This window comes from Bradysia coprophila, unplaced genomic scaffold (genome assembly GCF_014529535.1).
Source record: "Bradysia coprophila strain Holo2 unplaced genomic scaffold, BU_Bcop_v1 contig_138, whole genome shotgun sequence".
NCBI classification, from domain to species: Eukaryota; Metazoa; Arthropoda; class Insecta; order Diptera; family Sciaridae; genus Bradysia; species Bradysia coprophila.
In genome coordinates, this window is record NW_023503409.1 from 874870 (window position 1) to 898847 (window position 23978).

Sequence of the window (23978 nt, forward strand, 5' to 3'; positions counted from 1 at the left end):
TTCAACATTCTGTTTTTCAAAAGAATCCCTCTCTGCGTTCTGCCACAACATCGACAAGTTCTTAAGTGCCCATTCCACTTAAAAAAAGTACGCCGTGAGAGAGCCGTTAGAGCGCCGTGAGAGAGCAAACTGTCAAATAAACAAAGAAAAATTGAAAAAATTCAATTTTGTCTCTCACACGGAGTACTTTTTTTGGTAAGAGGAAACTAAGCATTATATTGAAACTGAGAACCGAACGGCCGAACAAATTAGCGTGAACACTGTATGCAAGTATGCAAAATAAATTAGCAAAGATGTTAGTTGGGCCAGCTTCCTTAATCATTTCTCTGCTTATCATAAAAAGGCCAAGGTAAATATATGGGCGGGCTACTGCACATCTGATTCGGTTATATATGGCATTACATCCACTGCACATATTCGGATATATATGGCATTACCTCCGCCCATATATCTACCTTGAAAAAGACAAAGCAAAGGCTAACCATGTGGACACATGTCACCCATCACCAATCAATATAATGTGAAGCAAAAATGAAAGTTTGACTTTTGTAAAAACAAACATCGAATGTCACGAATGTCAACGCGCCTCAATAAAAATATTTACGTTCAATTTAAATGAGTTTCTGAGAGAAAGTGAATAATATCAAATCGGTGAAACATAATTAAAACATAATGCCAACAATAGTGGTATTAGATGTGTCATTATCAATGACAAGATTCATTCCCGGGCAGAGTGAAGAACAGATTACTTATCACCAATTGGCCGTCCAAGGAATTAATCAGTTTTTGGATTATTTGTCATCGACATCGAAACTGGAATACGTTTCACTGGTGAGTCTCTTTCACATTCACTTTGTTGACCTGCATGGTTTCTTTTTGTCATAAAAAATTAAAATCGGAAAAATATTGCAAAATGTCATGAAAATAACGCATCAGAACGATCGGAACTGAGCGAATACCTTAGCTGTCGCGTTATTCGCGAGCCAATTCTCTTAGACACTTCTACGTGAACGTTATTATAGGTTTGTTCCAAGTAACTGTAAACACGAACTTTGACAACCCGAACAACGACAATTTCATCCATAGCAACGTCGCTTACGTGATATTTCATACAAATCGAGCAACGTCGCCTACGCGATTTACACAGAGATATTATTGAGGTTATGGTTCTATGGATGAAATTTGACAATTCATATGGCCTTGGAACAAACCTATTAATAATAATATTCACGTACGTGAAGGCACATTAGTGAAGTCTCCTAGGGAAATGTTGTTTGGAAACTAAAGCTTAAATGTAATAGATGTTCGTATAATTCTATACATATCTAGTACATTTCGTCATAAAATTGCCAATGACATTGCTCTATTTCTTTCTGAACTAACTTCACAGCTGAGACATTTCATGGATATTTTACCATAACGGAGTTATATCACCTGAAAATATCACTCTGGTAAAATATCTATGAAATGTCATACGAAGTTGGTTATTCACAAAAAATAGTGCCGACATTTTCAAATGTAATGTCTGTATAATTTTATTATATTTCGCTGTCAAACTACTAATGTCAGCGCTTTTTTTCATTCTATCAGCGCTCTATTACCTAAATGAATGAAGCTATTTCACGGGAAATTAGAATGCAAAGAATGAAGTACTGAAATTGTGGTGTTTCTACAGGCAAACGGAGTTTTCATATTATATTTCAGCTTTAGAGACCTTGAAAATGATTCGGCTTCGTAAAGAATTTAAGGAATTAGGAACCTGAAACTAATAAAAATTTGAAGTGCAGCTAACAGGTGTTAGTATTACAGTATAATTACATTGTAATTCGATAAAATATAAAATATTGATGAAAAACAATTATGTAGTAGTTTCGTATCGACGACATGAAACATAGCTGTCGCGCATCGAATACTTTAACTTGACATTTTGTGACATCTCTCATCATGCTCATCATGCCTTTGACATAACGCGCATACCGCATCATAAACTTTGCGCGTTTGTTAGCGACATTTTATTGTAACTTCAACAGCAGGACTTTAGTGCAGCATTAACAATGTGTGAAAGTGAAAATCAAATGAAAATCAGTTTCATTGGCAAATTTTGAACATTTTCCAATTTGGGACGCTAACAAATCAATGATTTTTTTATCAACATCAATCGTACATAGTGTTCATTCGGTAGCAAATAATTCGATTAGCTGAAATCGGTTTTTCGCATTTGTACCACGTGTTTGAGGTTATTCCCAAACGTCTTCGATTGGCATCCATCGAAAGTTTTTCACAGCAATATAAAAGACCGCGCTAAACACGACCAGGGTGATAACATGGCTGTACAAGAAGAAAATCAAACTAAAACAGTGGCTGTGCTAGATTCATTGACACAGATTCGTGTGCAATGTGCGGGTCCTCATTTTATGAAATATTTGGCTAGAATTCGTCACGGTATTGATGGCAATTTGTCAAATGCTAGTTCAATAGACAAAATATCGGACGACGAAGACAAATTTGAAATCGATGTCGATTATTTACGTAGCTTGGATCCGAAAGAGTGGAAGGATCAGGATCATTATCACGTTTTGGGATTAAAAAAATTGAGGTAAGTCAACATTCATCCTACAAATGTCAAACGAAACGATAGGAAAATTTTTATTTTTATTCAGATTCAATGCCACTGATGACGACATACGTCGAGCTTATAGAAAAATTGTTTTGAAACATCATCCCGACAAACGAAAGGCACAAGGTGAAGAGATTCGTCAAGAAGACGATTATTTCACGTGTATCACAAAGGCGTATGAAACACTAGGTAAGAATCGTTGGGGCAGCAGTGGCCGCTTTGGTATTGAGTGAAGGCTGAATGTTTTATTTTATATTTTGATAGGAAATCCTATAAAGCGAAGGTCCTATGATTCAATTGATCCGGAATTTGACGATTCTCTACCGTCGTCTAGTGAAATTGAAAAGCGTTTCTACGAGACCTTCAGCGAGTATTTTACTTCAAATGCGCGATGGAGCGAGAAGAAAAATGTTCCAGTCATTGGTAAGTGTCGTAAACTATGAGTAACTATTCGGCTGGTGGCAGTTTTGTTTTTTCATATTTCTTTGTTCATCCACTCCGACAATAATTTTTCGAAATCTAATCTGTTTACCCTTTCACAGGTGATGAAAATGCTTCACGACAGGATGTAGACAACTTTTACAATTTCTGGTACGACTTTGAATCTTGGAGGGAGTACAGCTACTTGGATGAAGAAGATAAGGACAAGGGACAAGATCGTGAAGAACGGCGATGGATAGAGAAGCAGAACAAAGATATTCGAAAGAAGCGGAAAAAGGAAGAAATGTCTAGGATCAGATCTTTGGTAGACTTGGCGTACAACAACGATCCGAGAATCGTCAAATTTCGTAATGAGGATAAGGAGAAGAAACTAGCTGCTAAGCGCGCACGAATGAGTGTAGTTCAGGCGGCCAAGGCGGAGGAAGAGCGCGTTTTGAAGGAAGCACAACTAGCTAAAGAGAAGGCCGAGCAAGCCGAACAGAAACGCATCGAGCAAATACGATTGGAGAAGGAACAGCAGAAACGTGCCTTGAAAAAAGAACGAAAATTGTTACGCGACACTGCCAAAGAACAAAATTACTATTCGACAAGTGAGAAGGAGAAGATTCGTAATATGGAGGGCGTGGAGAAGATATGTGAAATGCTCAAAATGTTGGAATTGCAATCGTTCAACAAACAGTTGCAGGCTGGCGGACGAGACGTATTCATCAAAGTATTGAAAGAAACCGAAGACAAATTGGAAGAGGAAAGAAAAGCATTGTTCGAAACAAACAAACCGTCGGTTGCAGCTCAACCGAAAAATGTTATTCCAGTGGATAAAAATTCCCTTTGGAGTCCGGAAAATATGCAACTACTTATCAAAGCTGTGAACCTGTTCCCAGCTGGTACTGTGCAACGTTGGGAAGTCACCGCAAATTACTTAAATCAGCATGGTACTAATTTAGGTGGCAAAAAATTCATAGCGCGTGACGTCCTAAACAAAGCGAAGGATTTACAAAGTAGCGACTTCACGAAAAACACTCTGAAATCTCAGGCGAACGATGATGCGTTCGCTTCTTTCCAGAAATCGAAGAAAGAATTGAAAATCATCGATCAGGCCGACATCAGTGTAAACGACGACAACGTCAAACCCGACTCAGCCCAACCCAAACAGAACGGTGTACCAAATGATAGCTCCACTGAAAAGTCATCAGCCAAATTGAACGGAACTGCAAAGAGTGCCAATCCGACCACCGTTGCTGAGCCGAAACAGTGGACAAAAGATGAGCAAGCGCTACTCGAACAGGCGATGAAAACATTTCCCATATCCACACCTGAACGCTGGGATCGAATAGCTGAATGCATACCGAACCGAAACAAAAAGGATTGTTTGCGGCGGGTTAAGGAATTGGTTGATCGTGTGAACGCTAAACGAGATGCGCAACAAGTTGTAAAATAAAATCATTGGAATGTCTCTCCTTTAGCTAAAATTATTGTAAAACGAAGGCATTGTGTTTAGGTACCCTTATAATTTGATGAATTAAAAATTAAATTAATTTTTAAATCAGAGACGTTAATTGAAATTCACGCATGGACAGTCGACTCGATTTCATATTTTACCTAATAATTTATTTTAAAGGTTTTTTGATCCACTTACGCCAATTTGTCTAATTGAATTGCTATGATGAAATGATTTAGTCAAAAAATAAATTATTTTATGGTAGCAACTGTTGAAAACTTTGTTTTATTTTATTGTCGGCAAGTCCCCCACGAATCAGATGGAAGAAAAAAACCACCGGGTCACCATGGCTCTACTATAAACCCGTGCAATATTCCAGACACATATTGAAGAATCTACAAAGACTCAAAATGTTCTGAAAATCAAAATGCAAGAAAGTTTTTATTGAAAGGTCTTCGCGCCTGTTCAAGTCAACTTTTGAAATTCCTACCTTGTCTGATACGACAGGAGCTTGCTCCACTTACTGTCGATGTGCTCCTAGCGCTCAAAAATAACGATTTTCGTATCGACCGATAATTTCGAATAGATCCAAGCCGTGCCGAGGCTAGTGTGCAAAGCTTATTATTGGGAATTTCAATTCTGAAAAATTCTGAAAAATATTCGGAAAAAATCTGAAAGAAAATTTCGGAATTTTTTCAAAACGTTTCATAGATTAAATTCCAAAAAAAAAGTTTTGCCTAATGTGTACACAGGCTCTTGGTCTATAGTCTCCGTTGTAAACTCGATTCTAAATGTCTGTAGATTCCTTTGCCCTCAAGTAAAAATTCGTTGTTGAGTTTATAATTTCTGGACGTTTGTGGAGCTCAATTGACTAACTGACTTAAATAAACCGTTTTCATTGCATTTCAGCTCGTCTATTCGTCGTTATTTGAAATCATCGTCGATTTTACCAGGGACTACGATGCTATCAAACAAGCTCTTACGAAAATTGATCACTACGACAAAACATCCATCGCAAACATGTTGACTGCCGTTAACAATATCCTATTATCGAATTGGGGATCTCAGAATTTTTGCCAGGTATTCATCAAATAATTAGGAGCTGAATTCTACATCATACATTTTCACTACATTGCAAATTTCTTGTCAAATTTCTTAGATTCTTGTGTTCACTGACTGTGGCATAGGATTCGGGTCGACTTCACTCGCAAGTGCTATTGCCAGCATCAAAATGGCCAAGACAAAGAAAGACCCGTCGCAAGGATTAATCTTACCATTTTCCTACACCAGTAAGCTCAGTTTCATATGTCTCGGGTCTACAGAAGATCAATATTTTCAAACTGCCGTTAAGCTGTACCAAGAGTTGCTGGATGTCAGTGGTCAGAAAGGTTTTCTTTTCATTCCGAAACGAAAGAGCGACGTGGATTATGTGAAAAAGGAGGAGAAAACTACGGTCACAAGTCCTCTGTCTGTACAATCAATCAACGATTTGGTAGCAAAGATGTGTGAAACGAATTTTAAGCAATTTGAAGCTGTTCTGAAATGCGGTGGTTACTTCAAACTCGAATCATTGATCAACATTTGGCCGGCACCATTGGTAAGTTGATCTATAATTTTCACTTTCGTGTCTTCAGAGTAGAATCCAATTTCTAGCCATACACCAACAAAGAAACGGATGTGACGAGTATAATTTCGCGTAAGCTGGAAATATGCGGATTCGTCAGTCTTTCCGATATTGGTTCACCCATGTCCATTAGTCGCCATTTGATTCTGCCGAAAATGGATCAAGTTAACAAAAAATTCAGCAAGTCTGAGGCGGTCAATGAATACGAAAAACTAGAGGCTGACATCAAAATGTTCTATTCGAAAAGCGATGGTGCGAATTCGGATGATGAGAGTCCTCCATGTCAAGCCAATGAGTTGGCTAAAGAATCGGTATGCGTTCTGTTGCACGGTGCGTTGAAAGTGGAAAATATGGCCGCATTAATTTTACTGAATGAAAACTGGTTCGGTTTCATCTATTCGTATGCGGATAGCAAAAAGAAGTCAAATTTGATGCTGACGGTGCTGCCACCAGGTACAGTCTAAAAGTTTATTCATTTTGAACGTTATCCATATTAAAATGATCGAACATTGGCAGGTCATGATGTAATACCATGGCTGGGCGATTTACGATACGTTGGGAACATTGAAGACACCCAGCAAGACAATGCTGTGTTTCCAGTCAAGCCGATCGACAAACGGAGCTATTCACAAAACTGTGTGGTCTGGATCAAACAAGCTGGACTTCAATCAGATATTCAGAAGGTGCTACGACATGCAAAGAAACTTCCGGAGAAAACGCAAAATTTTTACAAAGTAAGTAAAACGGCCTGAAGAAACGGGGACTCGGTTCAAACGGAATTGTTTGTTTCTAGGAACTCAACCGCATACGACGAGCCGCATTGAGTTTGGGATTCGTCGAGTTACTTGACGGTCTATCCAGTTTGTTTGAAAGGGAAATCGCTTTGCTCCCGTCGAATGCGAGTCCTGATTGTGCGCTACAGTTAAAGCACACCGCAATGGAATTGAGAAAACTTACCAATCGAGATCTTAAGACAATGATAACTGCACTACCATCGAAGTATAATCAGTTGTGAGAATTAGAGATGCATTAAATCGAAATTTTATTCCAACTAAAACGAAGTGAATTTTAAACCTTCCCGTGCTGTCATACAATCAACGTCGTCAATTTTTAGGCTATTCGTTTTGATGTTGATTTGTTCCTCCTGCGTCATCTGGGTGTGTAATAGGTAACGTAATGTTGCTTTTGTCTGAAACATTAAAGACAGTTGAAGATCTAAACACATAATAGACGCGCCGGTTGTACCTCAATCAACATTTTGTTAAGACTGACTACAGTTTCTTTAAGTGTTTGAAGCTCTTGCGATAACGCGTTATGAACGTTGTCCTTGCATAGTTCGGGTCCAGGTCGATATGCCCGATTAGCTAGTCTTGTTTGGCACAGTGCCACAAAACCTTCCTTATCGGCCAGTTCCTTTTCCAATCTGGTGATATTTCGTGTAATGTCGTTAACTTTTGTTGCAGTCTCGTTGTGGACTCTCTCTAACGCCGCTTTGGCATATCTGATTTCACTGATCCTCTGCATAAACGCCTCGTTGGTTCTATTTACTTGGTTCGTCAAATCTTCAATCACTTGCTTCAGTATTACATCGCAATACGATCTCAAAGGCTTCGCTGTGTTTAGCTCTTTGGCAGCGTTTTGAATGTTTGCCATTGTCAGTTTTTCCCATTCCTTTGGGGTTGTATTGCTGTTGGATATTTTTAGAGAATAAAGCATTTACTTAATTGGGAGGGTATGCAGTGTCACCCTTCCTACGTTTTTGTAACGATAAAGAAACTCACTAATTTTCTAACGAATTCGATCCTTCATACACACTCATTTCCTGTTGGTCCGGACGCATCGTTAAGTTCACCTCATCGATATGATAAGATTTGTCCTTGTTGAACGAATCTCTGTCCAGAAGATAATTGGAAGCTCTAAGACGTCGAATTTGTTCATTGATTTGGGATAAAGTCTCATCCAAAATTAGTCGACAACCTAACAAAGAAACATTCCATCACTAATGTGACCGATGCTAGACCTGAATTTGATTACCGTCGAAAGTGTTCAGTTCTCTTTTTAATTCCTTTTCAACGTCATCATCGACCAAATCGATTCCTATCCGTTTTTCTCGTAAACAAACACATTGTCGAGTAATATGCTCAGCATCGAGAAGTTTTTTCGTGTTCAACAATCGATTGCGATAAATTTTTAGTGCTTCCTCTTCCAAGCATGCTTCCGATTTTTGTCGTTTCACTTCGTCTAAGAGGAACTGAATGTCTACCAACCGTTCTTTCAATCGAAAATCGGATTCCTTTTTCCATTGTTCGGTTAATTGTCGCGTCTCGTCTATTATGCGGTCACTCTCCCTAGGAACGGTCATCGCTTAAGAATCTATGATTTATGTGAACATATACCAAGACACAAACCCCAATACTCGATCTGCCAGTATTTGTTGGTCCTCAGATACGCGTTTCTTTTGCCTAGCATCAAAGTTGTGATCGACAACAGTAAATTTTGATTGAGTAGGTGGTACAAGTACTAAATTTTCATTTATCAGTGGTTTGACCAGCAACATTTGCTCTTCCTTTAGCTGTTTCTGCACTTTATAAGCGTGGCTCATGATTGAGAAGGTATTGAAGATGAACTAAAATTCCAATCCTATCCTTTGACTGACTAATTTCAAATGGTAGTTTGATCGATATAAATAGAATGTTAGTAGCATAAACAGGAACTTGTTTGAAGCATGCGCGGAGATGCGGTTTTCAATATTTTTCAGTTTGCGCTAGATGTAACAATTCAAAGATTTGAATTGTTCAATGCTCAATCGTGTTTCGTGGCATTCTGTAAAAAAATTTGCATCAACCTTCCAACAAAATGATCAGCATCGAGGGTGGCTCGTGTGGCGCTGATTTTTTTTTTTTTAAATACATTGATTCAGGGATAATAAATGAACCAAAAACTACTCCAAATTAGCCCATTAGGGTTAATGTAATTGTAAGAAATTAAGGAAGCTAACAATCAAACCTGTTAATCGATGCACTCAGAATGGAACGACTCTGTCGTTTTTTATAGATCGGGTTTCGTTTTTTACTGCATACTTAGTCGAAGCCAAGGTTCTGAAAACCTGTTCTTTCAGAACCCTGGTCGAATCCCCAATATTTTGAAATAAGCAACCTCACACCTTAAATATAGATAATAGAGATATGAGGCTTTCATTCCAACTCAAATAATCTCAAATAATCACTAAGGAAACCTGAGTTATCCTTTTACCTTTTTATTAACATCTAATCTGACCTCATTAAAAAACTATCATAAAAAGCTATGATCCACCCTACAACAGTAAGTGAACAATAATTTTTATAAATAAATGTTCGTTTTCAGTCAATATTGTAGTTATACATACCCTTTTAGGATAAATTTAAATATTCGCATGCACCTTTCGGGAAATTTTGTTTTATCAATAGGCGGAAGCTATTAAAAGAAATTTTCCAGGTTCGACTAAATTCCTTCAATTGTTATGTTGTGCTCTTTATACAAATCAAACACAATATATACATTTCGATATTCGATTTTATTCGACTAATTCAAGGACTGAAAACATTATAATTTTAACGAGCATAGTTTCGTTCAAAGTTTTACATTACATTTAGACAAAAGACACTTAATTGACTTCACACTTAGAATGTAGAATTAAAATAATTAAAAGTTCAATTTGAATCATTTGAATCTGATGGATCGGAAAGTTCTGAACATTCCGATTGTTCTTGTATATCATCAATATTATCAATATTATCAATATTATCAATATTATCACCAAAAAGCTTTTTCGTCAATTCGCCCAACTGCACCTTCAATGACCGAAATTCGAATAGTTGTCCATTAATACAGTGATTAAATGGATCGAACATTTTCTCGTCGTCGAGACACATGTTGTCTGTGATTGTGTTGTGATAAAACTTAATTTTCTGTTTAAATATTTTTTTGACATTGTAGCGCATCGACGAAGGCATCTGCATGGTGTCCAGGTTGTCTTCTTTCAGAAAATTAATGACAGCAACACGGATTGTTTCATGCCGTATATAATTAACATATTTCTCGGGGGTGTTCTCTTCATATTCTTTGAATCCTGTTAAGGCCAGTGCATTATAATACGGATTGTCGTTCAAGAGTGTCAGAATGGAAATTAAAACGCTGAACAATGAATTTAACGGATTCCATCCTGATCCAGTGTACGTCCCCAATATGCTCAGACAAACCATACCGTTTCTGTAAAAATTCGGATTGAATCTGATGGTGTTCTGGTCGGTATTCATAAGTTTCAGTCTTGGTGGTGATATTGGGTAATTGACAGGAAATTTGACGAAAAAATAGAAGAATCCACCCTCGTATGGTGTGTTTTCGGGACCAACGATAACGGCATGAGCCTGAAGAACCTTTACTGGATCTGGAACGACGATTATACGTTGAGAATCTGCAGTTATACATTCTAATATATCGTTCATTATTCTGCGGACTGTTTTTGACGGTACACTGTCATCTTTATCTGGCTTTGTAGGATCCCAATTGTTGTCTAAATTTAATTTGTTCCCTGCTAGGACATTTAGTGGAAGAGCCATATCGACGTATAAAATGCTTTTTCGATAATAATGGATTGAGCCTGTAAGCTATGTTTTCCCAAATTCCAAATAAACTTTTGAAAAATTACAATATTGCTTCTACATCCTACACGTTACAAAACGATAAACTTTCTGTTAGACAATGGATCTCAATCAAAAAATAAAACCTTTGTGACGCTGATGTTTCCAGAAGAGTTAAACGAGAGAAAAAACAATCAAATTGTTAGAGTGACACTAGTTCGAGAGTCGTTCATAGCCAACGAACGTCAAAATTTTAAATTTTTGCGGTTCTGGAGCATTATATGGACATTGAAATATTCTTCATAAAAATCTTAATAGTTCCATATGAGGTAGGCGATTTATTAAATAATAGATCGAACTGATTTTTACTTTGTATTTGTATATTAAAACTATTCCCTTGGCAGAAATACCCTTATTACGAAGAAAAATCACTCGAAAATGTTTGTCATAAAACCTTAAATGTATGAAAATGCTTGTCAGACTTTGTCGATTCTTTGATTACACATGATAACTCAAGTAATTCTGACTCAACGGATTTCCAAAAAATGAAAGAATGAAGAATGAAATTAAATTCGAAGGACTGGTGATCTCATAGATATTACCAATAGAATTTTGATCTCGTCGCTTGATAAGATGGTTTCTCGAATAATTCTTGAGTTATGCGAGATCTTTGAGAAATTTCTAAAACTTTTAGTCTCGACGCGACAATTCGAGTAATTTTGGATGAATCAGTGGATGAAAAAATGAATTGAAAATAAATTTTAACGCACTCTGATATGGAAATATCGTGAATTACTCATTAACGACGCTGCGTTTGATTTGTGGTTGACAAAGGATTTCCTTTTTTATTAGACGTGAGCCGCAAAATTCCAGGTGTTAAGACGTAAAAAAACTGCAAAAAATAGAAGAAGAAGAATCGTATTTTACGCATCTGGTACTTACGTTTTGCGTTACACTCGCAGAATTTTGAAAACCGACACATTTTCTGTTTTGTGTTTTACTGGTTACCACTAGAAACCGAGCTATTTACAATTATTTACAAAAGCTTCAAACCACGTTTGAATGATAAAAGACGTGATTAAATCTAAAATCAAGAATTCTTCGAATAGACTCATTTGTTAATTAAGTGTCTGAAAATGAATGATCAGAAAAGAGCCCCACCAATCCAACCGACCACGCAGACCTCTAAATGACCGTAACCGAGTTTCATATCTGAAAGGAATGAAAGGAGAGTGCCAGACTTCAGCTGGATGGACTTTTTTCATAACGTGGACATCGTTTCGATTCCCGTTCCGATTACGTTGCAGCTTTTGCGATTGATGTTTACGTATTCCTTGTGATTTACAATCAAATAGATTAGCAGAAAATTTCTCTGTTGATTTGTTTGTTGAACTGCAAGTAAAACCGAAACTGAAAGAGGTTTACTTTTACTCTGCCGTGTTCAAACACCTTACATTAATCTGTATAGTGAAGTTGACCATTTCGGTGGATGTCTTTCAAAGTCAAAGTCAACGGCATAAAATTGATGCGCAAATATAAGACAATTAATCATTCGCATTCAGGACTTTTTATTTTATTTCGATAAATTATGATTTTATAAGACAAAAGTACTTCTACGGCATGGGTAAATATTGTTTTAATTTTTTTATAAATCAAATTGAAACTACATATTCAAAGTATTCGCGCTAATATTCACTTACTGCATAGCAAATGGTACCAACCAAAAAAATTAAAAATTTCATAAATTCCATACATTTCAGTAGACAGCAAACTGACAAGGTGCTGACAAGGTGCGATTTCGCAGTCAGTGCAAAAATGAATTAATTTTAATTTTATTTTTATAAAACTAATTTGAACGCGTAGATTTTTTTTAAACTTAAATTTTGAATGAACATAGTGTCTTTGATCATTTAAAAATAAAAAACTTTTTGATGCGAATGATCAATTTAACGAATTTCTATCTATGGTTTTCAAAATTCCGCGAGTGTAACAACGACCGTCAATGTTCAATTTTCTACGATGATTCCCAATAAATATTTGTTCACAATGAACGTTAGATTTTATACCGTCGTCCAAAGTTTCCAAAATCTAATGAGTGTTTCTTAGATAGTAACTAAAATTACCACTTTCACTTTTTACTCAAATGCCATAGGAACTCTAAAAACGAAATGCCCCTCTACTATCTATCTATCTGTTGTTGGCGGTATATTTTAGGCGATTTCGCGAGTTGTAGCCCGAACGAACTGTGGGCGACAAGCGAAAGTGCCTGAAATGAACCATCCGCAACAGATGCGTATACAACGTTTCCGAGAAAATTTCTGCAAAACCCCCGTTTTCGGCCCCGAAACATGGAACTATTTTTTATCTTACTAGGAAGGTAATAACGTTCTTCCGCTCCTAGGGACGACTCTTTACCGCGCTCGTAAGATACTAAATATTATAAACCTGTGTCCAAATGTTTATTTTGATGATTTCGTGATTGTGATCCTAAGCCGAAAGTTCAAAAAATATCACAAAAAATCACAAATTTAGAAGTTTTGAGTTTTCTTGGAGTACACTGCATCAATCAGAACTACAGTGACTATCGAAACTTTAGATATTTTGGCACTAAACGATGATGCCTCTTTTTTCAAAATTAATTCGAATAAAACGTTTTCATTGTGAGTCGGATTGTAGATTGCTCTTAAATGAGCAGGGAAGACCAGACAAAAAAATTCTTTTAAATTTAGGTGTATTTTAGAAGTGGAATAAGTGCTGTGAGTATTAATTGCATGTAAAAATAACTTCTCTAAATCGATTTGCATCGTGCGACACGTTTAATTTACATGTAACACGTAGAACTTCTCATTTAATGAAGGTCGAGTTACATATGTGTTGCTTATTTTTAAGTAAATAGATAATAGATATATTGTAAATGACTGGAGTCACTGTTTGCTATAAATTAGGTGTACATTCAACAATCTTCATTAGTTCGCTCGATCATCCTTTGTGCTTATTGTGAGTATTTCGTTTTGTTAACACAGAATCGATCAATTTGATTTCTCATTTAATTCAATTTGTAGATTACTAAAGATGACGCAAAGAATTTGTGCATTGATTCCGTTAATTGCTCTCTTTTGGATTGCATCAGTCTATGCTACTGAGCACGGTACCGCCGATGATTATAGTGTTGATGTCCTAAACGAAGTAATTAGCTCCAATCCATTCGTATTGCTTCTTGTCTATAATCGTTATGCTGTTGTATGCAAGGAAGTCGGTCTGGCTATAACTGAGCTTGAACAAGAATATGGAAATAGATTGTATGTTATACGATCTGATACCACTAGAAACCGAGCTATTTACAATTATTTGCAAAAGCTTCAAACACCTTACATTAATCTGTATAGAGATGGTAGTGAAGTTGACCATTTCGGTGGATGTCTTTCAAAATCACAAATACGGCATAAAATTGATGCGCAAATATAAGACAGTTTATACCGAATAGTTCGATAGTTTCACCGAATTTTTTTTTATAATACAATTTGAATTTGTAACGAATAGAGAAGAATTTTGGTGGTTGGCGTTTTGGAACATTTGAATTTACAATTATTTTTATTGGAACATTTTAATGCTGACAATATCGAAATGGCTTAAAGTTCAATATTGAAAATAAAAATTTTTTTCTTCCGAATTTTTTAAATTAAAATCGGACAAAGTTCTATATAGTCCATGGTGCATTGGCTTGGCATGACCAATTTGATTATCTGGACGAGCACAGCGAAATTCAAGTTTGTTTTGGGTGGTAACTGAAGAATCTTTTTAATGCTTTTTTTAATTTTAATCACTCTATCACTTTTTATGACCTCTTTTGAGCCATTAATGGTAAATATTAATTCTGTTCTGAACAAATTTTGAACCCATGACACTAAAACCAATTGCTCATGAAGCAACAACTCTAACCATCACGTAATTTTCCGTACATATAGGGTTAAATGTATGGCGAAGGTAGTTCTGTGTTTTCAAACCACCTTGTATGTAACAATGTAACACGTTTCGCAACTTGTTGCATGAATTACTATTTCGACACTTGTCTGTCTATAAATGAAGACACTCTTACATTGCTGTTTGTTGATCTAGCAGTTTTAGGAGTACTGGCTATTCGCACGCGAAATCGAGCGCCCATGAAAAATACGAATATGATTTTAGCGCGAAAATCATATTCGTATTTTTCATGGGCGCTCGATTTCGTAGGCTTAGCTATTCACACGCGCGTGCGAATAGTTAAATCCAATGTGAAATGGCTATTCGCACGCGCGTTCGAATAGTCTTCAGCAGTGTGGAATGGCTATTCGCACGCGCGTGCGAATAGCATTAGCCAAAAAATTACTCATTCTGAACCAGGGCCTACCTTTTGGAAACTAATTTCTTGAATTTCTTGAAATTTCTTGAATTTTCTCGAATTTCTTAAAATTTCTCGAATTCGAGAAATTCGATAAACTTCAAGAAACTCGAGAAATTAGTTTCTCGAAATTTCTTGAATTTCTCGAAGTTTCTCGAATTTCTTGGATTTTCGGGAATTTCTTGAAATTTCTCGAATTCGAGAAATTCAAGAAACTTTGAGAAATTCAAGAAATATTTCTCGAAATTTCTTGAATTTCTCAAAGTTTCTTGAATTTCTCGATTTTCTCTAAAATTTTCTAAAAAGTAGGCCCTGTTCTGAACTGAAAAACTTTTTTTTAATCGACAAAGAAGCTTGATTATATCAAGTTCATGCAATCATACATTTAACTATGTCGGGCTTATAACATCTGATGGGTGTTAACATCAACTCAATGGGTGTACCAGCCTAGCTAGCTTCTGTTCATACAAGAAATTTCTAGTGTTGATAAGACAATAACTCGGGCATGGTTTCTGTTCGACGAAGGATTAATGGACAACCAAATGTGCTCGTTGAGTATGACTCTAATGACCATGAGGTGGGACCTAGTATTCGAGCGTTGCGGAAAATTGTTCACCAGAAAAGCAAATGTCTCGAATCACAGTCAAATGACAGAACATCGTAACGACTGTACTATTTTACCTTAAGAAAGCTCTCGAGCTCAGCTCAATCGAAAACTTTTAGCCCTATATCAATTTATGCATTATAATTTTATCAGGCATAAATCATCTGACTCACCTGTACTGTCTATTTAACAGTTGTCACGAATGAAAACTTTTAATGTAAACAAATAAAAATTAAATTGACAATCACGACTGAACTCACATAATTATTCACATGTTTATTAACTGTGTACCATATTTACGCGAAAGATTCACCTTGTAATTTTTATAGGCAGACAGACTGTCTGCTTTACTGCACACGTAACATATCGTAAAAAGGCATGGATTGTATATTATACATAATATAAAAATACGTCGGATGAGTAGACGAACCACAATATTGCATAATAAATTACAAAACACATGTGTGACTTCACTTTAATAGAAGATGATTGAACCGACTCAAGGAAAACGGCATTATTGAGATACTTTTCAACGTACAAGGATAATATATAATCGGAAGTGGATTTAAATCAGATCATTGTACCGTTTTAAGCGGATGAATTACTCGAGCAAAGTGTGTATGAAAATTGAACAGGTGGTTGGTAAGAAAATTGGACAGGTGGATGCTGGTATGACTTGTGATATGGAAATTTGTGGTAGATTTAATTTAATCTTTAAGAATGTACTTAAACTATTCGGGGACAGTCGCTTAACGTTATTTTTGTCGAAGTTTTTCTGATTGTGATGTCTGTCTTATAAAACATTTAAGATGACAAGGTCATGTTGGCAAATATTTTCAATTTATTAAAACACTTAAACGACATATTCGTTTTAGACTAGAACCAATAAATTAAATGAACAGTTATAGGTGCTATTGAGTAACATTTTTCAAATGAGAGACGAAATATTGCAAATGATTAGTCTAGTTGAATGGAAATTGCGAACATTATGCTTAGTACAGATAGATAGATAATTTTCCATCACACAAAACAAATTCATTTATTTTAATTAAATCTGAGCTCTTGATTAATTCTGCAAACAAAATCAGCCCGATTAATATCTGCCACTTCCACTTTTAATTATTATTAAAATATAGCAAAAATGTCGTTTTGGTAAATTGATACGCAATGTGAGCAATAAAACTTGTCTGCATAATTTGAATAGATTGGATATTGATTTAGCAACTAATTTATTAACATAAAGCAATGACATAACCAACCCAACAACCACGTTAGTCTTTCCACAAGTCATTTTTGGAAACCATAAATGATATAAAATATTTTCAAGACTTCAAAAATCTGGAGCCAATGATCTCTCTAGCACCTAAGCTAGAGAGAGCATTGCTGGAAATACTTGGGAGAAAATCTAAATTTGCATTCTCTTAATATGAGTGAGCGTGTACACGGTGTGCTTCCTCGCAAACCCTTAAACTGGTTTTGTGCTATAATTACATGTACCCTACGTTCAGGTATCGTTATTATCGAACTCAAAATTATATTTAGTATTCAGTTCCTTTCCAATGTGTTTATAAAGCAAAAGTGTGTTTTTTTTTGACATTATAGGTTTACCATTTTCAACAATGAAAGACGAATATGATGGTGCCATAAATAATAGTGGGTTAGTTTGGAATTTACCGAAATTTAATTTGGAAAATAAATTTGAACTGTTCGACGTTAAAATTGTTTATCAGACTTTCGGCCACTTGAATGAAAATTGTGATAATGCAATCGTTGTTTGTCATGCTTTTCCTGGAAATACAGCACTTACGGAATAGTGGAACGTATTTTGTGAAGCATTTAATAGCCAGAATTTTTTTTAAATTTGTTTAAATACATTGGACTCCTGCTACGGAAACATTGGACCCTCGTCTAGGTCAGGTTAAAGCGGTTTACTATTGCAATGTTTACATGCGATGTAAGGTGCTTTAACCTAGCTTTAATCCGAAAACAGTAAAACCATATGGCAGCCCATTTCCTGATTTGACCTTACGAGACTCGGTTAAAATTTGCAAATAAAACTAGCGAACGAAGTCCTAGGTGTGAAACTGGTCAAAACGAAAATTTTTAATTAAAATGATTTGTCATAATTACGAGTTACAGTGCGGTTGAATGAATTTTAACTGAGCATTTCGATGCACTTTTGATATTTTTGGATATTATTAGTCAGCTCCGTCCTGAAAAAAGTTCCACAAAAATATTTGATTTTCATCCGTACCGTTGGTGACATTGGTGCATAGCCCATCCTGTCTATAGAGAGAGTGGTGGAAAACTTGTTGTGGTTTCAATCAGTGCCTGAAATTCTAATGACAATTGTACAAAAATTTGGTACCCTAAGTGCAAGTTAATTCTGAAATTCTGGAAGTCTTAGCTGTCCATCGACACCCCACATGCGACGACTCATGTCAACAGTGCCCCGATATGTTGGATGAATAAGTGAAATGTGTCATTCTCCAGCGAAATTTTCTGCATGATTTGAAAACATTAAATTGGAATTAATTCAGATTTACTATATCCACTATCCGAACGGATGTTTTTTTATTAGAAATGATGGAAATTAGTGAAGGAAATATAAAATTTTTGGAAAAGATTTTTTAGATTTTTTTGAAAGGGTTCGATAAATGGTGAATACGCTGGACTAAAAGTTCTGGACGTTTCACAACTCAGTATAGGTAGGTATAGACAACATTTTCCACCATTTAATTCAAAATTGCAAATTTTGTTTTATTTAATTGATTCAACAAAAAAAAACAGGCCCGTTCGTCGTCCGTTAACAATTTACAACATTTTTGCTTGCAGTTCAATGCAAATACTCATAAACTTAACATATTGCAAAAATCAGTTAGTGAATTAGATCACTTTTGTAATTTAATTAGTCTCTTTTTTCCATTAAGAAACACTACTTTGGTTAGTTAAAATGTTTAAAAAAGAAAATTGCTCGTGCTATGCAAACATTTTTATGAAAACCATATAGTGCGAATAAACCTACGAACATGCACATACGATGTAATGAAGTATGACCACTTCGATTGCGTAATATTAAAATAATAATTTATCAAAATATTTTTATTTTATAAATATAAATCAACATTTGCACAAAAAGTATACAATTCTGTGCCTTTTATGTACATTAATAAGTAGAAATTGCAAATACTTGGCAAGGTCGAAGTCTCGTGTAGTAACCTTATTCATAAAAGAACAGCACCACACATTATACTTCTGTACACATTTGAATAGTTTTTGATTATTTATATATTAGAATGCATTACGATGGAACATAATGATAGAATTATGTTCTGCATACATTTGGCTGTGGTACTTTGGTTCGGTTTTTGTCATTTTTTTCATTAAATGAACACACTTATTTATGCGATATATTTGTACGACATTCTTGCAGTTACGACATCAACAGGTCACAGTTATACATCATGTCGCAAAAACGTGTAGATTATGCAAAACTGTATGATTGTTTTGCTGTAGGATTAATTAGGTCGAACTGGTTGATTTCAGTCACTTGAATTGAGCTCTATAGCCTCCTGTGAATTCAAACCACTTTGTAAAATCGATTTTTGAAAATTAATGTGCAATTTTTCGTAAAGAAAATTCAGACCGTTTTTGTAACGACTAAAATTCAGAAAATATAAAAGAAATATATGGCCCCTTCTAGCGTAACCAGACTGTAATGAAGTCTCAGAATTGTAAAAAAATATAGTGAAGTTTAGGAGAAAAAAATGAGTATTTTCATAATAAGAAGAAAGTCATTTTTCGCGAGCATGCGGTGGAGCAACCCGAGAAGGAGGCAAGGGTTGCATGCATACTCGCCAAAAAACCCTTTCCCTTAAATTTTATTTCTAGTTACAATTTGATACGAAGTCAGTTTAATGGCTCGAGAACAACATCAAAATAAGTTGAGAAAGTCATAAAACGGACATAGGTATTTCGATAAGTGATCTTAGGAGTGAATGTAGCGAAAGCCGCTCAAGGTATCTAGTACCACACCTCCACCTGACAAATTCGCAAACTTTAGTGTGATCGTTGTGTCCTGAGAAAATCAGGTCAAAGAATCATAAAACTTACTGACATATTTCTGGCCAAGACATCATGGCTTCATGGTGAAAAATCGATTTGAAGAATGTCTTGGCCAGAAATATGTCAGTAAGTTTTATCATTCAAAGAATGATTGCTTACCTGCTGAACATTATCTTTTACTGAGTCTTTTGCAGATACCATTTTTCTGTTTCATTAACATTTTAGTTTCAATAATTCGAATACATTTCAGGATTGCCTCGAAATGAGAGACCAAGTGGTAATCTCACGAGTCTACGAATCAACATCAACAGTAGCCCATTTTTGTTGGATATTCACAATAGCCAAATCCGGATATATGACGAAATTGTCTCTGCATATCATAACTACAAAATTTTCGAAATTGAAACGGGATTGCATGCAATCGGGAAATGTTCGGCGCAATTTAATTAGATGTAATTTGGCTATGCCACGCTCAGTGAAATTATAAATTAAATTTCAAAATAATAAAATTGTTTTCTCATCCATTTAATGAGTTAGGGAAACTTGATAGAAAAAAGACAAATGAATTGTATATGCCTCGTAATATGCCGCATGTGCCCACACAATAGAAAATTGCATAAAAAATGGTCGGATTTAAAGACTAGACTAAATAATGCACCATTGAAATCGGTTATAAATTTTTCTTAAAATAATATATTGTTTTTCACATGACTGTAAATATGGTTGATGCCTCTTATATCATGCAATATATAGGTTTATCAATGTGTAGCAATCGTAAAGCATACATTATGCAGTTCATATATTTAGATTTGAAATTTAAAGACTATATTTTTCAGCTGATTTTAGCTTTATGATTTTGAAATGGATATCTTGACGACGAAGTCTGCATAATCATTTGATTTGTTGATTTAATACCGTTCGATTTCATGTCATATCCATCAGTTTTGAATGCAATATTATATAAAATTTAATGACGATGTCATACCTGTGTAAATTACATTTGTCAGTTTGAAGCTAATATGATTAGGAATTTCGCGGAAAAAGTTAAATTCTCTGCTTGTGCGTGCTAACTTTGATTGGTATTAAACTTAGCTAAAGTAGGAAATATTCACAGTGCCAATTGCCAATATCTGAATACTTTTAAATGTTGAATGTCTTGTGGTGACTTTTTAGCAGTCGAAGTCAACGTTCAGTTCTTTCAATTAAATTATTACACTCAGGGCTTAAGTCCCGAACATCGTACAACTACTCATGATAATCTATGTTAATCAGGAAATGTACACCAGCACCTTTCATATTAGAGGTATTTTATGTTAGGGCTTCACATTGGGTTTTGAGGTTACACTGTAGACTCAAATGATTATTTGAAACCACCTTGTTACTTAATAAAAATTGTATCTTTCACTAAGTTCAATTAACTAACCGCTTTAATTCAGTGTTACGGATAAGGAATTAATTACCGAGGTGGTCTACAATGTAGCAAAATGCAAGTAGTTCAATATGTGGCAAATAATTTATTTCAAAATATTTGTCATAAGAGAGAATATTTATATACGAAATATGATAATTATATATCGTTTGCTCAAACGGATTGGATGTAGAGAATTTTTCTTGTTCAACAAATTAAATTGACAATTTTTTTTAAGAAGCAAAAAATGAAAAATTGATACGTGTGTAATGAGCATGGTAATATGTTGACACTATATGCGGCTGTCGACTGAAGTTGCCGATTCGATTTTCTTGCACACACTCACCACATACATACCTTCATGGATACAAAAATTCTTTGTCTTTCAATATTTGAATTAGGAAATCGAATGAATTTCGATATTAAATTTATTAACGAGCGTGCTAAAGTTAATCATGGTCTGTCACACGGAAAAAAATGATGATAATAAAGTACAAATAATTTTATGAATAGGGCACGGGTATTTCGTAAGGTCGTGGCGAGGCGTAACATTTATGGCACCTCAATGCACACTCAAGCGAAGTTTTAGTAGAATGACATCAATGGCCTTATTGATTTTATTTTAGAAACTGCAAGCGTAAAGTGGTGTAATAATTAAATCTGTTACTTTATTTGTTTTAAGTTTCGCCTAGAATCTATTACTTCGTTTCATTTAACACTCATTTTCCTATAATAAGACAGGATGTTATCGCTTTGTCGTTGCTGCCGATAACAAATGATTGGCTGTTTACGACTTTAAAACTATTTGTTCGATGCTTGAAGAGTGTAAATTCGATACGAACTGAAACCTAGGAAAATCTTTTTATTCTTCTTCAACTACCTTAAAACCAGAAGAATTTTCTGTTTTCACAATATTTCTGTTTCAAAAACCGGCATGTTGTCAATGAATTTTTAAACCTTGACTGCGGTGCACTTATATTGTTTATTGTTCCACTCGCATTCCTCATTAGGTGTTACTGTGACAATAAAATTTCAACATTTCTTCAAAAATACCGATATTAATCAAATTAAGTTCTCAGGTTGATTTTTGAAAAATGACTTCTTTTATTCGGTGTACAATACAGTAATAGGCAAAATTCTTGAACATTATTTTAAAACACACACGCTTTATCGATCAGCAAATATAAATTTTTTAAATTATTTATTCAAATTTAATCGCACCAATCATTTTATTATTAGATCAAGGCTTTGTTGTGAAATATTTTAATTTGTCTAAATGTATAGCGTACTTATGAGTATTTACCATTTGACCATTATCCATAAATGTATCAATATCGAAATTGAAACACTTATGTACGAATTCGTAGTGAAGTGGAGCAGTTTTTTTTTTGTTGTTGTTTCTTTGACATCTACCAGCATTATAATTATTGCATTATCGTTTTAATTTTATTCCTAAAGTAGTTTTCAGACGAAAAACAAAATTAAATTTAATTGAAATAAATAAATGAAAATAAACATTTTCCCCATATATGCACGCAATGAAAACATTAAACATTTATACCCAGGCCTTTGCATACCTACGTTTTCTATTCTGAAGATAAATAAATTTGTTATGAGCACACAAATTATTATATAAATTTTTAATTACATATATGCAATCCACTTGCACATAATATCGGTTCGAATACGAATTTCAACTAAACTTATTGCTCTACATAGTACGGTGTCAAATTTATTATAAAATTTAAATGCCCATTATAACTCAGCTATTATCCGAGCAACAAGCACCTGTCCATATAATCCATACAACAGTTTTATGATATAGTCATGGTAAATAACGCATTTTTCGTCTGGTAATAATAAATGCACTTCTATATGCTTCACCATCATGTATGCATTACCTAGACACACATTACATTTATTTGTTTACCTTACAATGGGTAAAAGCGCTTTTTCGAATTACTGTAGCTACTTCAGTGAAGCAACAAAATTTATTACATATGCACTGAGCATAGATCAAAGCTCGAAAGACGAATGAATTGCGAGTTAGACGTGCATGCATCGCGGATGATTTTAATGTTCAGGAAATTAATTCCAGTCACGTAACACAAAGCTAAGATGAAAACATCCGACAAATATACGGGCCTTAAACATTTTCGCTTCGAAAAGCTCAGACAATTCAGATAAATTACTTCATGAACTGATAAAACGTCGGAAATAAGTGAGCCTCCACTCGATCGTCCGGGTTATTCGATAGATTCAGTCAAGTCTTCATTCTGCGATGTGTTTATTTTACAAATTTGTAATCTTGCATTGCTTTAATTATGTTTTACATGTAAAGCGAACAAGAAACATATCTCTTTGCGAATTATACAAGGAACTTTCTGTATTCCAAATAATTATTATGCTTAACTTCAATTTGAACCGCAACTTAAGATAAAATAATTAAATGTTTAATCGTTATTGTTTTAATTGTGTGTGCGTTTTGCTAATATTTCGTATTAAATGCGAATTTCGGTTGGATATTGAGATAAAAGATCCCGCGTTAGAAAATTTTATAACTTTCTCTCGGCGTGTCACTCTTTAAATTACAATGCTTCTATTCGTTTCATATCCTAGTCATTAATTATTTCTATTTGCATATGGTTTCTCCCCGCATTGACAGGGACGCTTGTGTCGTCACTTAAGCGACTATTTTTTTATAATTTCTTAGTGTGTTTCTCGTTCACCAAATGACTCGAATTGATCCGGGCTGCGCCATACTCGTGTCGTCGTCGCTGTCTT

The 23978-nt window shown here is 35.0% G+C and overlaps 4 protein-coding genes across 5 annotated transcripts; 2 read left to right on the forward strand and 2 right to left on the reverse strand.

Moving 5' to 3' along the window:
* The first annotated feature begins 540 nt into the window (after positions 1 to 540).
* LOC119073266 (integrator complex subunit 14) lies at positions 541 to 7177 on the forward strand. Its single transcript, XM_037178643.1, has 6 exons — positions 541 to 831; positions 5406 to 5576; positions 5656 to 6093; positions 6150 to 6573; positions 6637 to 6854; positions 6914 to 7177. Exons 1-6 carry the CDS (start codon positions 673 to 675, stop codon positions 7133 to 7135), a joined length of 1632 nt encoding a protein of 543 aa, XP_037034538.1. The 5' UTR covers positions 541 to 672; the 3' UTR covers positions 7136 to 7177.
* Positions 1989 to 4774, forward strand: LOC119073263 (dnaJ homolog subfamily C member 2). Its single transcript, XM_037178641.1, has 4 exons — positions 1989 to 2596; positions 2661 to 2806; positions 2882 to 3040; positions 3160 to 4774. The coding sequence occupies exons 1-4, from the start codon at positions 2325 to 2327 to the stop codon at positions 4494 to 4496; spliced, it is 1914 nt and encodes a 637-aa protein (XP_037034536.1). The 5' UTR covers positions 1989 to 2324; the 3' UTR covers positions 4497 to 4774.
* On the reverse strand, positions 7146 to 8808 carry LOC119073274 (tektin-1). The gene is made up of 5 exons (XM_037178656.1): positions 8529 to 8808; positions 8155 to 8468; positions 7902 to 8097; positions 7366 to 7807; positions 7146 to 7309 (listed from the first exon to the last, which is right to left on the reverse strand). Exons 1-5 carry the CDS (start codon positions 8720 to 8722, stop codon positions 7172 to 7174), a joined length of 1284 nt encoding a protein of 427 aa, XP_037034551.1. The 5' UTR covers positions 8723 to 8808; the 3' UTR covers positions 7146 to 7171.
* An 846-nt stretch (positions 8809 to 9654) lies between these two features.
* Positions 9655 to 10929, reverse strand: LOC119073286 (ubiquitin-conjugating enzyme E2 Z-like). 2 transcript variants are annotated; one of them, XM_037178670.1, is made up of 2 exons: positions 9914 to 10929; positions 9655 to 9883 (listed from the first exon to the last, which is right to left on the reverse strand). In XM_037178670.1, exons 1-2 carry the CDS (start codon positions 10716 to 10718, stop codon positions 9810 to 9812), a joined length of 879 nt encoding a protein of 292 aa, XP_037034565.1. In that variant the 5' UTR covers positions 10719 to 10929; the 3' UTR covers positions 9655 to 9809. The 2 variants fall into 2 exon arrangements, with proteins under 2 accessions (XP_037034565.1, XP_037034567.1); XM_037178672.1 differs by having other exon boundaries at positions 9655 to 9880; positions 9911 to 10929.
* Positions 10930 to 23978: the final 13049 nt, after the last annotated feature.